Source organism: Xenopus laevis, chromosome 2S (assembly GCF_017654675.1).
Source record: "Xenopus laevis strain J_2021 chromosome 2S, Xenopus_laevis_v10.1, whole genome shotgun sequence".
In the NCBI taxonomy this organism is placed as follows: domain Eukaryota; kingdom Metazoa; phylum Chordata; class Amphibia; order Anura; family Pipidae; genus Xenopus; species Xenopus laevis.
The window spans coordinates 32,406,237-32,425,227 of NC_054374.1; the positions used below are offsets into that span (position 1 = coordinate 32,406,237).

The window sequence follows — 18,991 nt, forward strand, 5'->3', positions numbered from 1 at the left end:
TTAATAGTGCTACTCCAGCAGACTTCTGCTCTGAAATCCATTTCTCAAAAGCAAAACACATTTTTTTATATTCAATTTTGAAATCTGACATGGAGCTAGACATTTTGTCAATTTCCCAGCTGCCCCTGGTCATGTGACTTGTGCCTGCACTTTAGGAGAGAAATGCTTTCTGGCAGGCTGCTGTTTTTCCTTCTCAATGTAACTGAATGTGTCTCAGTGGTACATGGGTTTTTACTATTGAGTGTTGTTCTTAGATCTACCAGGCAGCTGTTCTCTTGTGTTAGGGAGCTGCTATCTGGTTACCTTCCCATTGTTCTTTTGTTTGGCTGCTGGGGGGGGAGGGGGGTGATATCACTCCAACTTGCAGTACAGCAGTAAAGAGTGATTGAAGTTTATCAGAGCATAGGTCACATGACTTGGGGGAGCTGGGAAATTGACAATATGTCTAGCCCCATGTCAGATTTCAAAATTGAATATAAACAAATCTGTTTTTTCTTTTGAGAAATGGATTTTAGTAAAGAATTCTGCTGGAGCAGCACTATTAACTGATTCATTTGGGAAAAAAAAAATTCCCATGACAGTATGCCTTTAATTTTGATGAATGCCTAATTTTGATGGCTGTAATAATTTGCACTGACATGCCTTTAAAACTACTAGTAGATGAAGTTTCTCACAAGCATAAACTAGACATGAGCATATTGCTATACAGACTGTAAGAAAAGCAACTCTGTCTTGTGAAGCGACATAGTACTGTTATCTCAGTACTGATACTTGACCTTGGGTAACTAAAACTAGTAAAAATAGTATTTTATGCATATAGATACTTTATCTGTTTTGTGCAGTTTTTAACTTTACTCTTTTCTGTTACTTTGCACCACTTTTTCCTGTTCATTTTGATTCCTTTGCATGCACATGAAGTGGAGTGTTGTGAGACAGACAGTGATGAGGAAATTCTTGAAAGGATGTTAGCTCTCCCCTTACAGAAACACTGCAGCAAGAAACTTTTTAGCATTCCTGAAGTACCAGAGGTAGAGGAGGAAGAGGAGGAAGTGTATTATAAACCACCTCTAGCAAAAACCACAATGCGTGCATATAAAACTTGCAATGACCTGGCTTCCGAACACTGTGGGAAAGAGATTCTCCTAATAAACAAAAAATTCTCGTGTGTCTTGGAAGACTGTGCCTTGGAGGACAGTGCATTACTAAGTCAGGGTTGGGGTATGAAACCAAATATATTAATATCTCAACATCAGCATGAGAACTCAAAGACCGTACTCAATGGAAGTCCAACATGTAACACAAAGCGAAGCTACTCTCTGACTGACAGGGTTAACTCTTGCCCTGAATCAAACAGAAAGAGGCAGGGTGATGCGCGGGAACAATGTAGCCGTATGATTGCCAATTCCAACCAGACTGTATTTTTCAATCCACAAAGCCACAACCAGAAAGAGCAGGGATTATATAATACTGCTAAACACATTCCCCAAGATTACCAAAAAAATGGCAAAAGCAATCCCCAAAAATGTTTTAAAAAACCACAGTATTCGGATTATTCAGCAGTAAAAATAAAAAGGGCATCTAGTTATAGTAGCCCAGGGGCCTTGGAAATTGACATTGAATATGATACAGAGGATGAGGAGGACTCATCTGTTTTCCAGTGTTCAAACCAGAGCAAGCCTAACATGTGGGAGGACAGTTCCCAAACAGAGAAAGATGGCTGGAGTGACTGTTCTAGCCAGTCTGAGCCAATCCTGCATAGTAACAAAAGAAAGGCATTAAAAAGGCAGGTGAAAGTGCAAGATAATGGAACAGAGAAAACTCTTGTCCACAACATTCAGGCAGCCAGGCAAGGCAGCAGAAATAATGATCGGTGTAGCAAACTTGGAAACAATACGATTGTAAATACAACTGGATTGGACTGTACTGGAAAGGTGAACTCTATTTCTCCAGTACATCATGTTTATTTGCTGATTTCTAATGCTTTGTGTAGTGGCTACAGCTTTGTTTGTCCCATCTCTTTCGTGCTTGCTTTACCCATGGTACAAGCGCTTTGTCTCAAGATCAAGCAGCGGATAGTAAACCAACACAGCAGCTTATTTACTGCTTCTGCATCTAGTGCTTTACTACAGCAATCAAGCCTGAAGCTTTAAACATACAGTATCTCTCATGGAATAATATATATGGTTGATATTTATTTGTAATTGCATTTAATAATATAGCTCAGTACCTTTGTAAACCATTTTCTGGATATTTATCAGCTTTCTGTTCCTTGAATAATGTGATCTTACAATCTGGCAACATAGTATAAGAAACAAAACAAATAAGAACTTCCCAAGTTTGTTCTCACAGATAAATGATTACCTATCAATTTCTATTCTAAACTCCTTACTTTGATGAAGCAATTGCTGCAGGATGTTGGCAATGACATTTCCCAACGAAATTGGTCCAATTTATAAAACTCATTTTGGACCAGGAGATATACCCGCCTTTTGAGCACAGAAGATGCTTGAAGTCAATGTGCCATTTGTACTGAGAATACATTTGAAAGGGGTGGTTCACCTTTAAGTTAAGTTTTAGTATATTATAGAATGACTATTTCTAAGCAACATTTAAATTGGCCTTTATTTTTTCTTTTTTATAGTTTTTGAATGATTTGCTTTCTTCTTTTGATTCTTTCCAGCTTTTAAATAGGTGTCCCAGCAAAAACATTTGCTCTGAACGGCTACACACTAAGATGCACATTTATTAAAGGTTGAATTTCAAATTCATGTTAGTTTTTTAAACTCTATAAGGACCAAAAACACCAAGACAAATTAAACTTTAAAATCGCAAAGCAATTATTAAGAAATAACTTACCGAAACTCCGCTTCCGCTCCTCTTCAGAAAAGGTGACATGCCTATTTTTCTCCTCCCTGGCTATCTCCTATAAGGAAGGCAGGGAGGAGAAATCGAGCGCCGCACGATGGATCGCCCAATCACTTACTGAAGCGGAGTTTTGGTAAGTTATTTCTTAATAAAGACTTTGCGTTTTTAACGTTTAATTTGTCTTAGTGTTTTTTTTTTTGATGTATACTAACGAATTTCTTTTAAAAAAATTCTGATGTTACTGGTCCTTTAAATTTGAATATACTTATTTATACTTATTTATAAAAAAAAAAAAATCTCAAACTCTGACAAATTTTACCGACTCGAAAACTCGAATCGAATTCAACCGAAATCAATTCGAGTTTTTTCTCCGAAAAAACCCGAATGTCAGGAAGGCTACTAAGATATCCAAATCGGTCCCGTTGACTTCTACAAGAATTCGGCAGGTTTTAGGTGGCGAATATTCAAATTCTTAAAGGGCCAGAGTATGATAAATCATTTTTTTAAAAATTCGAATAGAGTTCGGATAAATCACTAGTCAAATTTGACCATAAAAAAAATTTAAAATTCTAATTTTCAATTCGACCCTTAATACATCTGCCCCTGACTGTTATTGCTACTTTGTATTATTTATAGTTTTGATTCAGGCCCTCCACTATTAATATTGCAATATCTTATTCCAGACAATACATGGTTACTAAGGAAAATAAAATCCTAGCAACCACATTGCTAAAATTGTAAACTGCAAAGAGTTGCTGAATAAAAAGCTAAATAACTCAAAAAACACAAATAATAACAAATGAAAACCAATTGCAAATTGTCTCAGAATATCACACTACATCATTTAAAGCTGAACAACCCATTTAAGTTTCATGCAAGCTGAGTTGTTATGTTTGCTCATTTTTTGACAAATTATATTAGTCTTCCATTACGTAAGGAATGAAAACATACCAAACATTTAATGGGCTCATAAGACAGCATGGAGTGTCTACATAAATGTTAAATCGAAGAGGGAATTTAACATTTAGTTACTACGTACCTACTTGTTAGGTATCGTTTGCCATCTTGCAGCAAGCAGATTAAAATAAGGAGCTGCAGACTATTGTATCTATAAGGGCTAGTCCACACGGGGAGATAGCCACGCGTTTGCGGTCGCGGCGACAAAGCGCCGCGCCAGTCGCCGCGACCGGCGCAGGCGACAGTTTTGTATGGGCGCCTATGTAAAAACGCCTGTGCTAACCACACGAGGCGATGCGCCAGGCTTTTTCAGGCGACTGTTGAAAAGCGCATCGCGTGGTTAGCACAGGCGTTTTTACATAGGCGCCCATACAAAACTGTCGCCTGCGCCGGTCGCGGCGACTGGCGCGGCGCTTTGTCGCCGCGACCGCAAACGCGTGGCTATCTCCCCGTGTGGACTAGCCCTAAGACAGGAGAAATACTGTATGTCATTTAGCTCTGCATTTTTTCCTTTTACAGTCTGCTGTTCAGTTCTCCTTTTCATGTTGCGTCTATTTCAAAAATAAAATTTAAATGTGACTGAAATCCTTGTTGATTATTTTGTTTTAGGATGACTGGAACAGCAACAATACTCCATCATTACTTCCAGACTATCGAGAGGCACCATCACCAGGCAGGGTAACCGGGGCAAGTCAGCTGACATCAGGCTCTGAATCAGGTTCTTCACTCCTTTATTCTATTCACTTTTCCATACTATTTGCTGTATTTACTGTACAACTGTGTGTTTCTTTCCCATTAACGTAGTTTCCTTCTGCAAAAACTGCATATTATATTTCATCAGAATATCATCAAGAGGTAATTCTAAACAAAGAGGAAAGCCCCTTAAAACCACAAAAGCTGGAGACGGCAAGGATATTTGTTGCCCTTTTTGACTATGACCCAGCTATCATGTCACCTAACCCTGATGCTTACGAAGAAGAGGTACCATTTAAAGAGGGACAGATTTTACAGGTAAAGATAGAAATTATTATGGATAGATATAAAAACCAACAACAGCTTTTTCTTGCAGCACACCACTTTCTTATCACTGCAGGGTGTATACGTATCCCAAGCCGCTTCCAAGCCAATTATGTCATACAGACTGTGTAGGGAAGAAGCGCATTAACTTTTCCTGGCAAATCCTTTATATCATTTCATTGCAGAAATCTGAAGCACAACCTTACATGGACCAACCCCTTCCTCAGGTGCATCTGAGGAAGGGGTTGGTTCCCGAAAGCTTGTGCTTCAAATTTCTGCAATAAAATGAGATAAAGGCTTTGCCAGAAAAAGTTGGTGTGCCTCTTTCCTGCTCAGTCTAGATATAAAAACCCACAGCAAACATATGTATTTTTTTAACCTGACCATTATTAACAAATATATATATTTAACTGCATATTCCCAGTGAGTTTAAACGAAATTGTAACTGCATTTTTTTGCTCCCCATTTTTGACTCTAAAACAATGTAGCAGAAGTCCATTTTCTAGTTCTTATAATCAGTCGGCTTGTGCTACTTTGTTTAAGGAGTCGGTAATACACAAAGTATTTACACTCCGGTAGATACTGCCCTCCAGTGTTGGACTGGGACACCAGGGGCCCACCCAAAAACCTTTGACCAGGGGCCCACAAATTAATCTTAGACCAGGGGCCCACTCTTAGTACAATTTTTCTTCCTCTCCTCACTCAACCTCTATTCTCCTAGTCTATTTTCTTTACATACTATACTCTATTTTTCCATCTATTTAGAATCGTTGTTCTCAGAGAAATAGGGAATGACCATGAAATTGGCGAAATGTTTAGCAGCATGAGGGCTCACTGACACCTGGGCCCACCGGGACTTTTCCTGGTATCCCGGTGGGCCAGTCCGACAATGCTGCTCTCATTAGCAATTACATTAACAAACATCTTTAAAACCATTGAGAATGTATGATACAAATGTATAACAAATGTTTGAAAGTTGCTTATTATGATATTTTCTTTCACTGGAAGCATCAGGTCCCATGCATTCCAGATAATAAATCCTATACCTGTACAGTACAACCAGTGTGCATGTACATTATCAGTGTGTATGGGTGTTTAACACTTTGCCATGCAGTTTACCTCCTGGTATTTTTACTTGTGAGTTCTTTTATGCCCTTTACTTATATCATACAAGTAAAAGTGAATGTACGTCAAGTGAGTTGCAGAATAACTGCAGCAACTAATTGAAAACATTTAGTTTGTGTGTTACAGTAATTCTTTAAAGGAGAAGGAAAGGTTAAAACTAAGTAAGCCTTATCAGAAAGGTCCATCTAAATATACCAGTAAACCCCCCAAGTAATGTTGCTCTGAGTCCCCTGTCAAAAGAAATACTGTATTTCTTTCCTTCTATTGTGTACACATGGGCTTCTGTATCAGACTTCCTGTTTTCAGCTTAAACCTCATTGCCCTGGGCAAGAGCATGCTCAGTTTGCTCCTCTCCCCCACCCCCTCCCTTTTCTACTGTAATCTGAGCCCAGAGCAGGGAGAGACTCAGGCAGGAAGTGATGTCACACCACATTAATACTGCAGCTCCTATCCTAAACAAACTGAGAGTTTCTAGAGCTTTTTACTCAGGTATGGTAAAACATTCTGCAGAATAAATATAGCATTCTAGCTTGCACTATTGCAGCTAATCTATTGGCAATAAAATGCCTCTGTAGCTTTCCTTCTCCTTTAAGGGGTAAATTGTTTGATATCGTCCCAGTTTTATGGGGGCCCTTCATTTGCAGTACTGTGCTTCTTGGAAACAGAAAAAATGAAACAATGCCATTATTTGTGGTAGTGTAAAACCAAGTTTTGTGAAGGTAAACTTCAGCTTTAATGTTTTAATTATTTGCCAGTACCACTTAATTGTAAACATAAATTATGTATAACTCCATTTATACTACTACAGTAAGAGGTAGGTCTCTGCTGTATAGAGTTTAAATCTGAATTATGGTTACACAGTATCATAGGTTAGAGTTTACAGCAAAACAGATAGGTGCAGAAAATGCTGATAGTAAAATGCAGGGTGCGTAGTGATGAGGGTTGGGACTACTAGAGTTTTATGATCTGCTTCTTTTAAAATAAGCTTCTGGTCTCCCTCAGATGGCGTGACTTTCAGTTTATGATCTCATACAGTTTACAAAAGAAAACCCAAAGCTAATACATAGGGGTAGATTTATCAAAGAGTGAAGTTAGCGATCTCCACAGTCCACAGAGTGAATAACTTTCACTATCACCCTTTGATAAATATGCCTTTAAAAATCCCATAGAAATGAATGGAGAGAGACTTCACTCTTTGATAAATCTACCCCATAATCTCTAGGGAAAGACAACAGTGCTTCAGTTAAGGGTGTTTATATGAAATACCATATAACTTAATACCACTAGATGTCCCTGCCGTGCTGTAGTGTTTGGTAGAGGAATATGTTACACAGTCTTAATAATGTGAAATAAGCCACTTATTGCTCTCTACTCACCTATAGGATAACAACATTTTAAAAAGAAATAAATATTGTGGTTGACAAAATATTTTAATTGCTGCTTACATGTAAAGTGTTTACACTTTGTGTTGCTACCGACCCTTTAATACAGCAGAACAATAAGTACAGTCTTTCAAATTGAACTTCCGAAAAGAAGGGCCTTTACCGAGTGTCAACCATGAGGCATGTGCAGGTGCAAGAGTATTTTCATATCTGTGTTAAAACCTGTTTAGTTGATGAACTGACCCGTATTCATGGGATAAAGCTACAATTATATCTAGTGCATGTGTCTGCATTTGAACCAGGTACCCCATACAAGGTACAAACATATTAATCTTGGTTAATACATGATTTCTTCTTAACGTCATACTGATAAATTAATGGGGAACTCCACACAAACAACTTAAGCTTTTTGAAAAGTAAACATAATTTAAGCAACTTTGCAATATACATCAATTAAAAAATATGCAGACTGTTCATGATTTTTAATGGTTTGGAACATTTCCCTAAGTCTAGCCCCCTGCTTTCCCACTGATCTGTCTGACTACTTTTCTGAGCTGACTGTCTACTTTTACTTTGTAACAAGAGCCATCTGTCCTTAGCCTGCATCCTCCAAACCCCACAATTCCCTGCACATGTGATTTCAAGAAGGAAATGAACATCACAGTGCAATGCATTGTGGGTTATGTAGTTCCTGCATGCTGTCTGTAAGCTGTGGAGAAGTTGTTACAATTTGTAACATCAGTGTTTAGTCCCTCCTTCCTTGCCAGGATTTCAAATGATGCAGAAAGAGAAGAACTGTTAAACAGCTGAATTTCAGCATAGAAAATGGCATTTATTCATACTTCGAAGAAACGGGTAACTGTGATGGGTAAATTAGGGGTTTCTGTGTTATGTGGGCCTCTTTATCAAATTTTGGCTTGGAAGCCAGGGTTCCCTTTAAGGATCTTCCCTGCAAATGCCGTTAATGCTCCAGTTCTTTCTTCATTTACTCATTTTCTTCTGTGATTGTTCAGATAATTTTCAACTGGCTGTGTATACAAATAGGGCCGCTTTAAGGCTAGTCAACCCACTCTGCATGCATTTAACCATGTGGGACTGGATAGACACACCTCTTTATGAGTTGCAGGCTATATAAACAGTTATTAAACTTTGAAACCCATTGACAGTTTAGCGGTAAGATTATGTTTCTAACCCTTTACACAAATAAAAATGGTGGTGGTATGAATTGACTGTTTCTGATAATTCAGATTTTCAGAGATAAAGATGCTGATGGATTTTACCATGGAGAATGTGCTGGGAAAACAGGATATATTCCTTGTAACATGGTTTCAGAGTTACACATTCAAAGTGAAGATGTCCAAGCGCAGCTAATGAAGCAGGGATGGGTAACTTCACCCACCTTAATAAATGATTTGGGTAAGTGTTAAACTATCCTAAACTATCTGCCTTGTACAGTAGGCTTTATATCCAACCCAAGCATATGGAAATCTTTTCCCTGTGCTGTTCAAAATATCTTTGAACCAGCAGAAGTGTAAAAAGGTTTTATAATCTGAGTTGGAGTAAACACAGAATCAACCATGGAAAACATGGGGGGCGAGTATTTCATTAGTGCAACTATAGAATATGATGACTATGAAGATTTTCATTCATACAGGTCTATATATCTAGCATAAGTGATTCTAGAGGAACTGAAGAAGCTGCTCGGCTGTAGTGAAAGGTCTTCAATGATTACTCTAGAATCACTTATACTAGTATGATGTTTAGAGATAGAATGCTGTAGCAAAAGAGAGATTGGTCTTTGGAGGCCATATTTACATAACACACATTACTACAGGGGCCGCTAAATTGTAGATACCAAAGTGCATATTTTGATTGAATTAGCTGCTTGGAATGAACACATCTATATTTGAAATCACGTTTGCTAAATCCCTGAATCAACTTGCAAATAATCTCTTTTTGTAAGAAATTCCTGTAATGAGCATGGATTGCTCAGAATGGCAGATTCACTATGGAATTTCTTAGGCTTGCATGACAAACACAGCACTGTAAACCCATGTTGTACCTGGAACTAGTTCAAAGTGAGTCATTTTTAGCAGTGGAAGGCAGCATAGAAAGGTTTTTTTAGCTTGCAAACATGAAAGCATGAAGCAAAACAATCTTTAGCTCCAAGAGGTCCACCATCACATTTTCTCTCTGTACGCAACTACTTTGGTGTGAGACTGCAATGCTTGCTGCTACTGGAATGATTTTTACTGCTTAGAATATACAGTACGTGTGTGCTCTGCTTACTTTCTGCTGCCTTTTCTTGTATGTGCTGCTTTATTTGTCTTGGATGTCTTGAAGAGATCAGAGCTTTCTTTCCTCCACATCCCTCTCCTTCTCTTGCTCCCTCTGGCCGTCTCATCATCCCTCCTCCAAAACCCCGGCGCTCCAAGAAAGGTCTGTCTTTCCTTTGTGCAACGTATTCTCCATCTATGCTTTGTGTGATGCGGGTAATGCAACAGCATTGCTCTATCTTGATGTACTTCGTCTGAGACGGGGAACAAATATGCATATACTAATAAAAAAGCCATTTAATCTAATATAACAATCTATAAGACTACAAAGCCCACATCCCAGTCTTCAGTTGTTAAAAAGGCAGTACAGGTATAGGATCTCTTATCCAGAATAATCGGAAACTGGGTTTTTTTTCCAGATAAGGGATCTTTCTGTCATTTGGATCTCCATAAGTTAAGTCTGCTTAAAATTAATGTAAACATTAAATAAACCCAATAGCATTGTTTTGCCGATAATACAGAATTATTATATCTTAGTTTGGATCAAGTACATGGTACTGTTTCTTCATTACAGAGATATAGGAAATCCGTTTTAAAAATGTGGCTTATTTGGATAAAATGGAGTCTATGGGAGATGGGCTTCCCATAATTCTGAGCTTTCTGGATAAAGGGTTTCTGGATAACGGATCCCATACCTGTAGTTTGTACTTGATTGTACATTACCTAACAAAATCCATGCTGATGATTAAGAAATTTTTTCAACATTTAAATGTGTTTAAGAAGCATTCAGACATGGTATTCCATATAACAGAAACATCCCTTACTCTGAAAACTAAATCGATCTGGATAGGTGATCCCATGTTTGTTTCCATATTTTATGGTAACATATGTAGAGTCCCTTGATACGTCTGATTTAGTACGTCCATATATACATATTGAGAACGTTCAATAGCCTGCTTTGTTATTTCTGCTTATAGCATTATATTTGCAAATATGTTGATTTTATTTTCTCTCTAGCGGAAACTGCAGCTGTTCCTGATGTAATCGATTTAACAGGTTAGTATTTTTCTCTTTCCTGTGAGATTCAGTATATTAAATATTTCATTTAGTATGAAATTGTATGTAACTATGGGTTCCTTATCTTATGTTTTTTAAGGGAGAAGGACAGTTGTTTAGCACTTGGGGGAGCCAAAGGTTAGGCACCCCCAAGTGGATGTATTTCCTTACCTGAAATCCTGGGCCGGTGCTCCTATCATCAGAAAACTGCACCGGCCCGGGATTATACCGGTAAGCACCATGGAGCGATTCTCTTCCGGCTACTTCTTTCTTCGTGCTGCTGCGCATTAGAATGAAGAGCCGCCCTTTAACTAAAAAGTTGGCTTTTTCATTCTACTGCGCATGCGTCTGCCCCGGGAAATTTGAAGAAAGAAGAAGCCGGAAGAGAAGCGATACGTGGTGTTCACTGGAATAACAACTTTCCTACTCCTTTAAAGACAGCTTGGAATTTTTGTTTTAAAAATTAGGAGCTATTTCCAGCAGATAAAGGGGCCAATTCATTATGTTGTGAATGCTAACAAAGGCTTGCACTCTGTTAAAGAGCACCAGACAGTGACTCCTGCACCAGACAGCAGTTTAAGACCTGTCTACATCATACTTACCAGAAGCTAACAAGAGGGGGGCGGGCCCTGGCGCAGGATGCGCAGCCGGGCCCCCCCTCCGTACGCCCGGAAACAGTCCGGCGCGTGGACTGCCGGGGGGCCCTGAGGGGGTGTGGGCCCTGGCCCGCTCGCACCCCCTGCTCCCCCGGTAGTTCCGCCACTGATACTTACATTTAATTGTAATGTGACCTACCCCTTGAATGAGTCTGTATAGCATCTCAGTATTTCTACCCTCCACACAACAACATTTTTTGTTATAATCTTACCTGCAGAGAAGAGCAAAGAAACACACCATGATTTGAGTATTCCCAGAAAAATGGTGGCCATATTTGATTATAACCCCAGAGAAAATTCTCCAAACATGGATGTTGAGGTGAGATTTTTGTCTTTTTACCTTTTTTCTTATAACCTGTGTAGCATATTTTTTTTTATAAAACTTGTTAAGTGATGTTATTGGTTCTACTTGCTTAGTTATATTATGTGTCACATGACACCTTTAAAGGAGAACTAAAGCTTAACTATAGAAGTAGGGCAGAAATGTTGTACATTATGTTAGGGTTTTACGAACCAGCCCATGGTAACTGCAGCCCTTTATCAGTGAAGATGCCCCAATAGCTCCCCATCTTCTTTTCTGCTGATTCACTGCACATGCTCTGTGCTGCTGTCACTTACTGAGCTTAGGGACCCACTCACAATATACAGTACACAAAGAAATGTCACAATATAAGACTGATTAGTACTTAATACAGATAATTACTGCATGTCAGCTCAGAAACCAGTGCAATTACATCAGAATTTAATAATCAGGCCTGTAGCATCATCTTATATAACAGACAAACCTCATTTTCTGCTTGATAATTAGTGACGACCCCTAAGCTTAGCTTCTCAACAGCTGCTCAGAGCCCACTGAGCATGTGAGTGTCACAGACACTTTCCAAGATGGTGACCCCCTGTGACAAGTTTGAAGTCCTGGATCATTGCCGCTATTGACAAGCTGAAACTTTAGGCTGGTGCAATAAGTTCAGTATATAAAATATGGCATGTTTAGGATTTAGTTATCGTTCAAAGTTGTATTATAATTATGTGCTCCCTGTTGTAAATTATGAGCATATCATGAGCTGTTTAAAAGCAGCCTTCAGGTTTGTACCTTTATATGGTCATGGATTACATGAATAAGAAAAACAATTTATAACCTATAAAGTATATTCTCATAACTCTTTATAGTAATGTTATTAGTTCCTAGTAGTGGGAACTTTTAGAATTGGATTGGATTTAGAGATCCCAATTTTGCCTTTAAATGAGCCACTTGTTGCATAAATACCAAATCTATGCAAACTGTGTCAAACCTATTCAGCTTCTGTTAATCCTTTCATTAATCTTTCCAGCAATGAATTCTGTTTATACTGAAGGCTGTTTATACTGAAGCATGCTGTCTGTAAGGGTGGCCATTACACCTGCACATTTGATGCAAAGGGTGAAGGCAAAGCCATTTACTCTGAAGTTGCTGGTATGAGAAATTATTGAGGTCCTTCTGCAGTGCAGGGAATACCAACTCTTGACAGTACTGTAGATCAACAGTAAACTGTACACTTTTAAATCTGACTTTGATAATCCTACTGCAAATATTTAAATGTTAGTGACTAGGTAAAGACTGAAAAATGTATTTTTTATCTAAATGTTCCCTATACCAGGCAGAACTGAGCTTCACTGCAGGCGACCTCATAACTGTGTATGGGCAAATGGATGAGGACGGTTTTTATTATGTAAGTTACTAAATATTACACAGTACCAACCTATTTTAAAAAATTATGTTGGTTTCTAAGGAATACAAGTCCTAGAAGTATACCTTAAGATGATACAGAACTTCTCCCATAATTCTCAGCTTGAAACAGTTTAACACAGTAGAAGTTGGGGACAATCACTTGTCTAATATGTGTCTATATTGTTTAGAGAAATGCCTCTGCATTTAATAATTATGTACTCCTTGTTATAATGGTGGATTTTAGATTATGACTTTATAATAGTTATATAATAATAATTATATAATAGTTTTGTTTTGTTTATACTCTGAATAAGATGGGGTGTGTGTACTCACACTCACACTCACTCGCTCTCACTCTCCTTTATCCAGAAAGCCAGAGAGAGAGAGATACACTGTATACATAGATATACGTATATTTCTACACCCAAAAATAAGTTACTCCAAGGTGTAAGTTAAAGGCATATAGCCCCCTTATCTAAAGGGCATATTAAATAGCATCAAAAACAAAGAGAGTATCCTGTAACACAAACTCTTGGAATACAAAAAAAATCCTTAAATATATACAAACACCATGGTATTCTCCGTATACTATATCTTTTTTTACCTGTTCTATTGTGTGTGCATATATATGTGTGTGTATATATATTATATATATATTTCACGTTCTTCTTCTGCCCACAGGGGGAGCTAAATGGGAAAAGAGGACTTGTACCTTCCAATTTCTTGGAAAGTGCCCAGCCGCAAGTAGCAGAATCAGATGCACATGTGGCTCTTCATGAAAGAGATGATACTGAGGTGAGAAGTTTTTCAGTTTTTCTCACATATGAGAACATTTCTCGCAGTTTTCTGTTCTCACGTAATGAAAGTCAAGAGTGCTAAAGTATGATAAAGTGGAGCACCAGAAAGTTTTCCAGTCAAACACAGGCTCGTGTGCCCATTGGTTTAAATGGATCCCTTTTACAGCTCTGCAAAATATGTTGGTGCTCTAAAAATACATGTTAAAAATAATAATAATAATCCTTTTGGCAAGAAAATGCCAACAAGAAGACGCAAGAACAATTTAACTAATATCTAAAAATCTTACTGTATGAGAAATGCACATTTTACCTTGGGATTGCTCTGCCTTTTTATTTTAAGCTTTAATAGCCAGTCCTTTAATGTTAAAAACAAGTTGAATCAAGTCACTTAAAGACATTTTTGAGAATGTATGTATTGTATATTCTAACTATAGCTAGAAGCACTGAAAAATAAAAAAATTATTGAAGTAGCAGGGCACTCAGAGTGATATCAATATGAAAAATGTTATTGTTACTTAAAGAACCCCCAGGTATTTTGACCCTCGCTTTATTGGGGGTGGTCCTTGTCAGAAGCACAGTTAAAAAGCAGACAGTTGTATATTGACTTTTTTGTATATACCTCTTGTTTGTTGGACTGTAGGCTCCAGAATCCCAGTTACACAATAAAAGGCTGAAGTGAGGACAAAGGAAGTGAAGTGTGCACTTATGTCACTTCCAGTGGCGCAATGCTTGCCTTTTTGCACTAAGAAGTGCACAACTGTGATACTTCAATATTATTTTGTGTCCTCTTGGACACTTAAAGGAACAGGTCAGGGTAAAAATAAAAACTGGGCAAATAGATAGGCTGTGCAAAGTAAAAAATGTTTCTAATATAGTTAGTTAGCCAAAAATGTAATCTATAAAGACTGGAGTGACTAAATGTCTAACATAACAGAACATAACACAACTTCCTGCTTTTCAGCTCTCTAAATCTGAGTTAGTCCGTGACTTTAAGCGGGACCACATGGGACATAACTGTTCAGTGAGTTTGCAATTGATCCTTAGCATTCAGCTAAGATTAAAAAACAAACAGTTATGACCCATGTGCTTTCCCCCCTCAAATCCCTGAGAGAGCTGCAAAGCAGGAAGTAGTGTTCTAGTTATTATGTTACACATCCAGTCACTCCAGTCTTGGCTAACTAACTATTCAAGGAACATATTTTATATTTTGCACAGCCTATCCATTTACCCAGTTTTTATTTTAATACTGAACAATTCCTTTTAAGAGGTGAATTTATATTTTAAAAATGCCTTGGTGAATTTTTGGATTACAGGCACTTGTCTCCTATGCAGTAGATTTAGGTGGTAAGTATCTAAAGCCATTGCACAGGAGACGTGCTTTCTATTAAAAAATGTGATGCCTGACTGCTCACTTTTGCTGCTGGATGGTTCTGCACCTGCAGGCATAGCGTCTGCATGGGTCCTAGAGAATGGCTTTTGCTCTGTGTTCTGTAACTGGTTTTTTTCAGATCTACCTGTCTCTGCTCACAATGGGCTTATTGTAGCTACAAAATACACACATTATTATTTTCTGGAATATGAATTCCCTGCAGCTTATTCCAACATATGTTGCCCCTTTCTTACTCATACTTATATTTTACAGTTTTTATACACTATTGGGGTCTGCCTTTTTTAACTTGAGGAAAATGGGATTCGCTTTGTCCTGCTTCTGAATTCCTGTGTAATTTCCATAGTTTTGTACATTCATTCTGTTTGATGCATTGCATTGTAATTTGTACAGCTCAGCAACAGGCTTAACCTGAGTTGTATTCATCACATCTATTTATTGAATGTAATGTGCATTCGTTGCAGTTAACCACATGCCTCTTTTTACAGAATAGTTGAAGTAAGCATGCACAATATTGTTTTTGATATAATATGTATAATCTGTCTGTGCCTGTGTTTCTTTACTTTGTGGGTCAGCCGAGGTTAAGAAGAAGAATCAAGTGATTTATTTAGAAAAGTGAAAGGGAGAACCAGATACAGTAAGTGAGATCTCTTCCCCCCCCTCCCAGCACCAATTAGACTAGGAATAGAATAAGACCGCTCCCTCACTTCCACTTGTGTGAACCCCAAATATAATTAATTGATTCACTAACTGTATGCATATGTTTTAAGACAAGAGTGTAGGGAAATGTTTTCAAGGAAAACTATTATTTTTGCCAAAGTGCATAACCTTGCATTTATCATCATTGAACCTCATTTTCCAGTTTGCTGCCAAGTTTTCCAACTTAGACAAATCACTCTGCAAAGTGGCAGCATCCTGCATGGAACCTATAGTTCTGCACAATTTAGAATCATCAGCAAAAATAGAAACAGTACTTTTAATGCCCAACTCCAGATCTTTAATAAACAAGTTGAAAAGTAAAGGACCTAGTACAGAGCCCTGCGGTACTACACCAATAACACTGGTCCAATTAGAAACTGTTCAATTTACCACCACTTTCTGTAATCTATCCTGAAGCCAGTTCTCTATCCAGGTACAAATACTATATTCACGGCCAACATTCCTTAATTTAATCAGTAACCTTCAGTTTGGCCCCCGTTCAAATGCTTTAGCAAAGTCTAAGTAGATCACATCCACTGTCTTCCCACAATCAAGGTCCCTTCTCATAAAAGGAAATTAAAATAGTCTGGCAAGATCTATTACGCATAAAACCATGCTGGCACAAACTCACAGTATTATGATTTGCAATGAAGTCCAGTATCTTATCCCTTAATACCCCTTCAAAAATCTTTCTTACCACTGATGTCAGACTAACCGGCTTATAGTTTGAGGCTGAGAATGGGATCCCTTTTTGAATAGTGGCACCACATTAGCAATACACCACTGTGCCAGACCTCAATGGACCCTGAAAAATTAAGTAAAGTGGTTTGGCAATCACAGAGCTAAGCTCCCTAAGTACCCTGGGATGAATATCATCCTGTTCCGGTCTATTGTTTATCTTTAACATGTTGTAGTCTCTTTTGAATGTCCTCATGCGTGAACCATGTAAAATTAGTTGTAGTACTAGGATTGGGACTATTGTTCTCATCAACCAGTTTACCCCACTCTGATATTAAGGGTCCCACACCCTTCCTGCTTGATTTTTTTACTGTTTACATATTTAAAAATTCATTTTGGATTATTTTTATTGCTTGCTGCAATACCCTTTCCTATATTGATTTTAGCTTGTCTGATTTTGCTTGATTATTTGGCTTCCTTGTACCTGATAAACATTCCAGCTGTCTCAGCTAACTTGAAAGCCTTAAAAGCATGTATTTTTCTACCCACCTCAACACTAACACTTTTATTGAACCACAACAGTTTTGCAACAACGTTCCTTGCTTACAAGGGGTTTGGTTAATGATATGACTGATATAACTGATGTGGGCATCATTTTCAGATGATACGTGGCACAGTCAGGTTTAGATCTTTCATAACTGAAATAACATAAATCCCCAAATAAATGTTTTTACATATGATAATAGTTACAATGGTATGGTGCAATGAAGAAGGAGAGAAGGCTGCAAATGGCACCCAAAGAATCCGTTTTACATGCCTGCACTAGTGGATTTAGGAGTTTCTCCACAGCAGAGAGTTTTAGGTACAGCCCACGTCTTTAAAAGTAAGGAAATGGCATTATTCTGAAGAGTTAATTCTTGATATAGCACAATAACCTTGCAGTTGGAGAATGATTGCTGGTAGGAGTACAAATGTGTTTTCTTTAATTATTGCAGCAGTCTATATGTCATTCATTGTAATATTTTCTTTTTCTTTTTGTCCCAGTTAAGGGTCGAATCTCCCATTGACCCTCCAGATTCCCCAGCTGAAGATTCTGTTTCTTGTGGACAAGCAGCTAATTACAAGTTAATACCTGAGAGACAGCACTTATATCAAGGTATTGTGTCCAACAAAAAGAAGAAAAGTTTATTCTCCAAAGGACAAAAACTCTTTAAAAAGCTAGGATCTTCTGGCAAGAGCTTGTAGATATGCCATACACATCTATCCATCCAGCAATAACAGCAAGAGTTAATAAGGAATGTAAAGTATATGGTGGTGTGTGAATATAGAGTGAGGACTGAAAAAATGCAAGAGTTAATAAGGAATGTAAAGTATATGGTGGTGTGTGGATATAGAGTGAGGACTGAAAAAAATGATTCCAAGCACTATAGAATTGTATGATATACCACAGGGATTTTAAAGCCTGCTTCGTGGCTTGGCACTTGTGCACTAGATATAGGACAATGCCTTTTAGAACAACATAAAATGTTTGCACTATATCTTCCCCCAAACTGGACTCCAAGCTTGAGTGATAAGAAGTAAAACACTAAATCAAAAAGGGGGAGAGAAATATGGCCAAAGTAGCAACCTTGGCAAGAGTATGATTATAGCGCTTATCCCTTCTTAGGAATAATATCAGCAGCTTTTTATCTTGCGTGCATGTTGGTAAAACGTTAATTTGCCTTACTTTTATCTTAAATATTTTAATTGTTTACAATATTGTAACTGCTGTGGGGAAAAGAAAACAGGGTGTTGGAGGTTAAAGCAATGGGGATAGACAGAAGGGAGGTTGGGAGTAGAATCTATTCCTTTGTCCCTGTTTCTGACAGTTCTACATCTGAGCCTTTATAATGTATAAATGTAGCCAGCATTTTGTACCATGTGGCCAGTATTTGATGCTTTCTGTGTTCATACTATTTATTTTGCATGTTTCATAAAAGAAAAAAAAACTAAACTTGTTAGAAAGTGTTTGGAAACACAAAGTGACGCCCATTGGTGTTGCAACATGCCCATTGTTTACAACTCAAATACATTTTATTATAATAAAGTATATTTTCACAATTCTGATAGTGTCTGACTTTCAGTACAATTTAGATTGTGACTCTTAATTCCTAACTTGATGTTATGAGTCATTATGTGTCTGTGTATACTGTACAGCAGTGATCCCCAACCAGTAGCTTGCGAGCAACATGTTGCCCTCCAACCCTTTGGATGTTGCTCCCAGTGGCCTCAAAGCACAAGCTTATTTTTGAATTCCTGGCTTGGAGGCAAGCTTTGGTTGTATAAAAACCAGGTGTACTGCCAAACAGACTCTCCTGTAGGCTGCGAGTTCATATAGTGGCTACCAGA

At 38.0% G+C, this 18,991-nt stretch overlaps 2 protein-coding genes across 7 annotated transcripts in view; both read left to right on the forward strand.

Annotated features, from left to right (window-relative positions):
* Positions 1–18,703, forward strand: part of tspoap1.S (TSPO associated protein 1 S homeolog) — a 58,034-nt gene extending 39,331 nt beyond the window's left edge. For 4 of the 6 annotated variants that reach the window (XM_041583568.1, XM_041583569.1, XM_041583571.1 and 1 more), the window contains 9 exons: positions 4,432–4,540; positions 4,664–4,833; positions 8,594–8,762; positions 9,690–9,785; positions 10,640–10,678; positions 11,553–11,653; positions 12,972–13,043; positions 13,724–13,837; positions 17,648–18,703. In XM_041583568.1, the coding sequence (XP_041439502.1) occupies positions 4,432–4,540; positions 4,664–4,833; positions 8,594–8,762; positions 9,690–9,785; positions 10,640–10,678; positions 11,553–11,653; positions 12,972–13,043; positions 13,724–13,837; positions 17,648–17,848 (1,071 nt within the window). In that variant the 3' untranslated portion in view covers positions 17,849–18,703. Of the gene's footprint in view, positions 1–4,431; positions 4,541–4,663; positions 4,834–8,593; positions 8,763–9,689; positions 9,786–10,639; positions 10,679–11,552; positions 11,654–12,971; positions 13,044–13,723; positions 13,838–15,801; positions 15,864–17,647 lie in introns of all 6 variants that reach the window. The other 2 variants (XM_041583572.1, XM_041583570.1) reach the window with 2 other exon arrangements.
* The window catches only part of mpo.S (myeloperoxidase S homeolog), a 65,595-nt gene continuing 64,348 nt past the window's right edge, over positions 17,745–18,991 (forward strand). The window contains exon 1 of the mRNA XM_041583574.1: positions 17,745–17,759. The gene's annotated coding sequence lies outside the window, so the exon portion shown is untranslated. The remainder of the gene's footprint in view (positions 17,760–18,991) is intronic.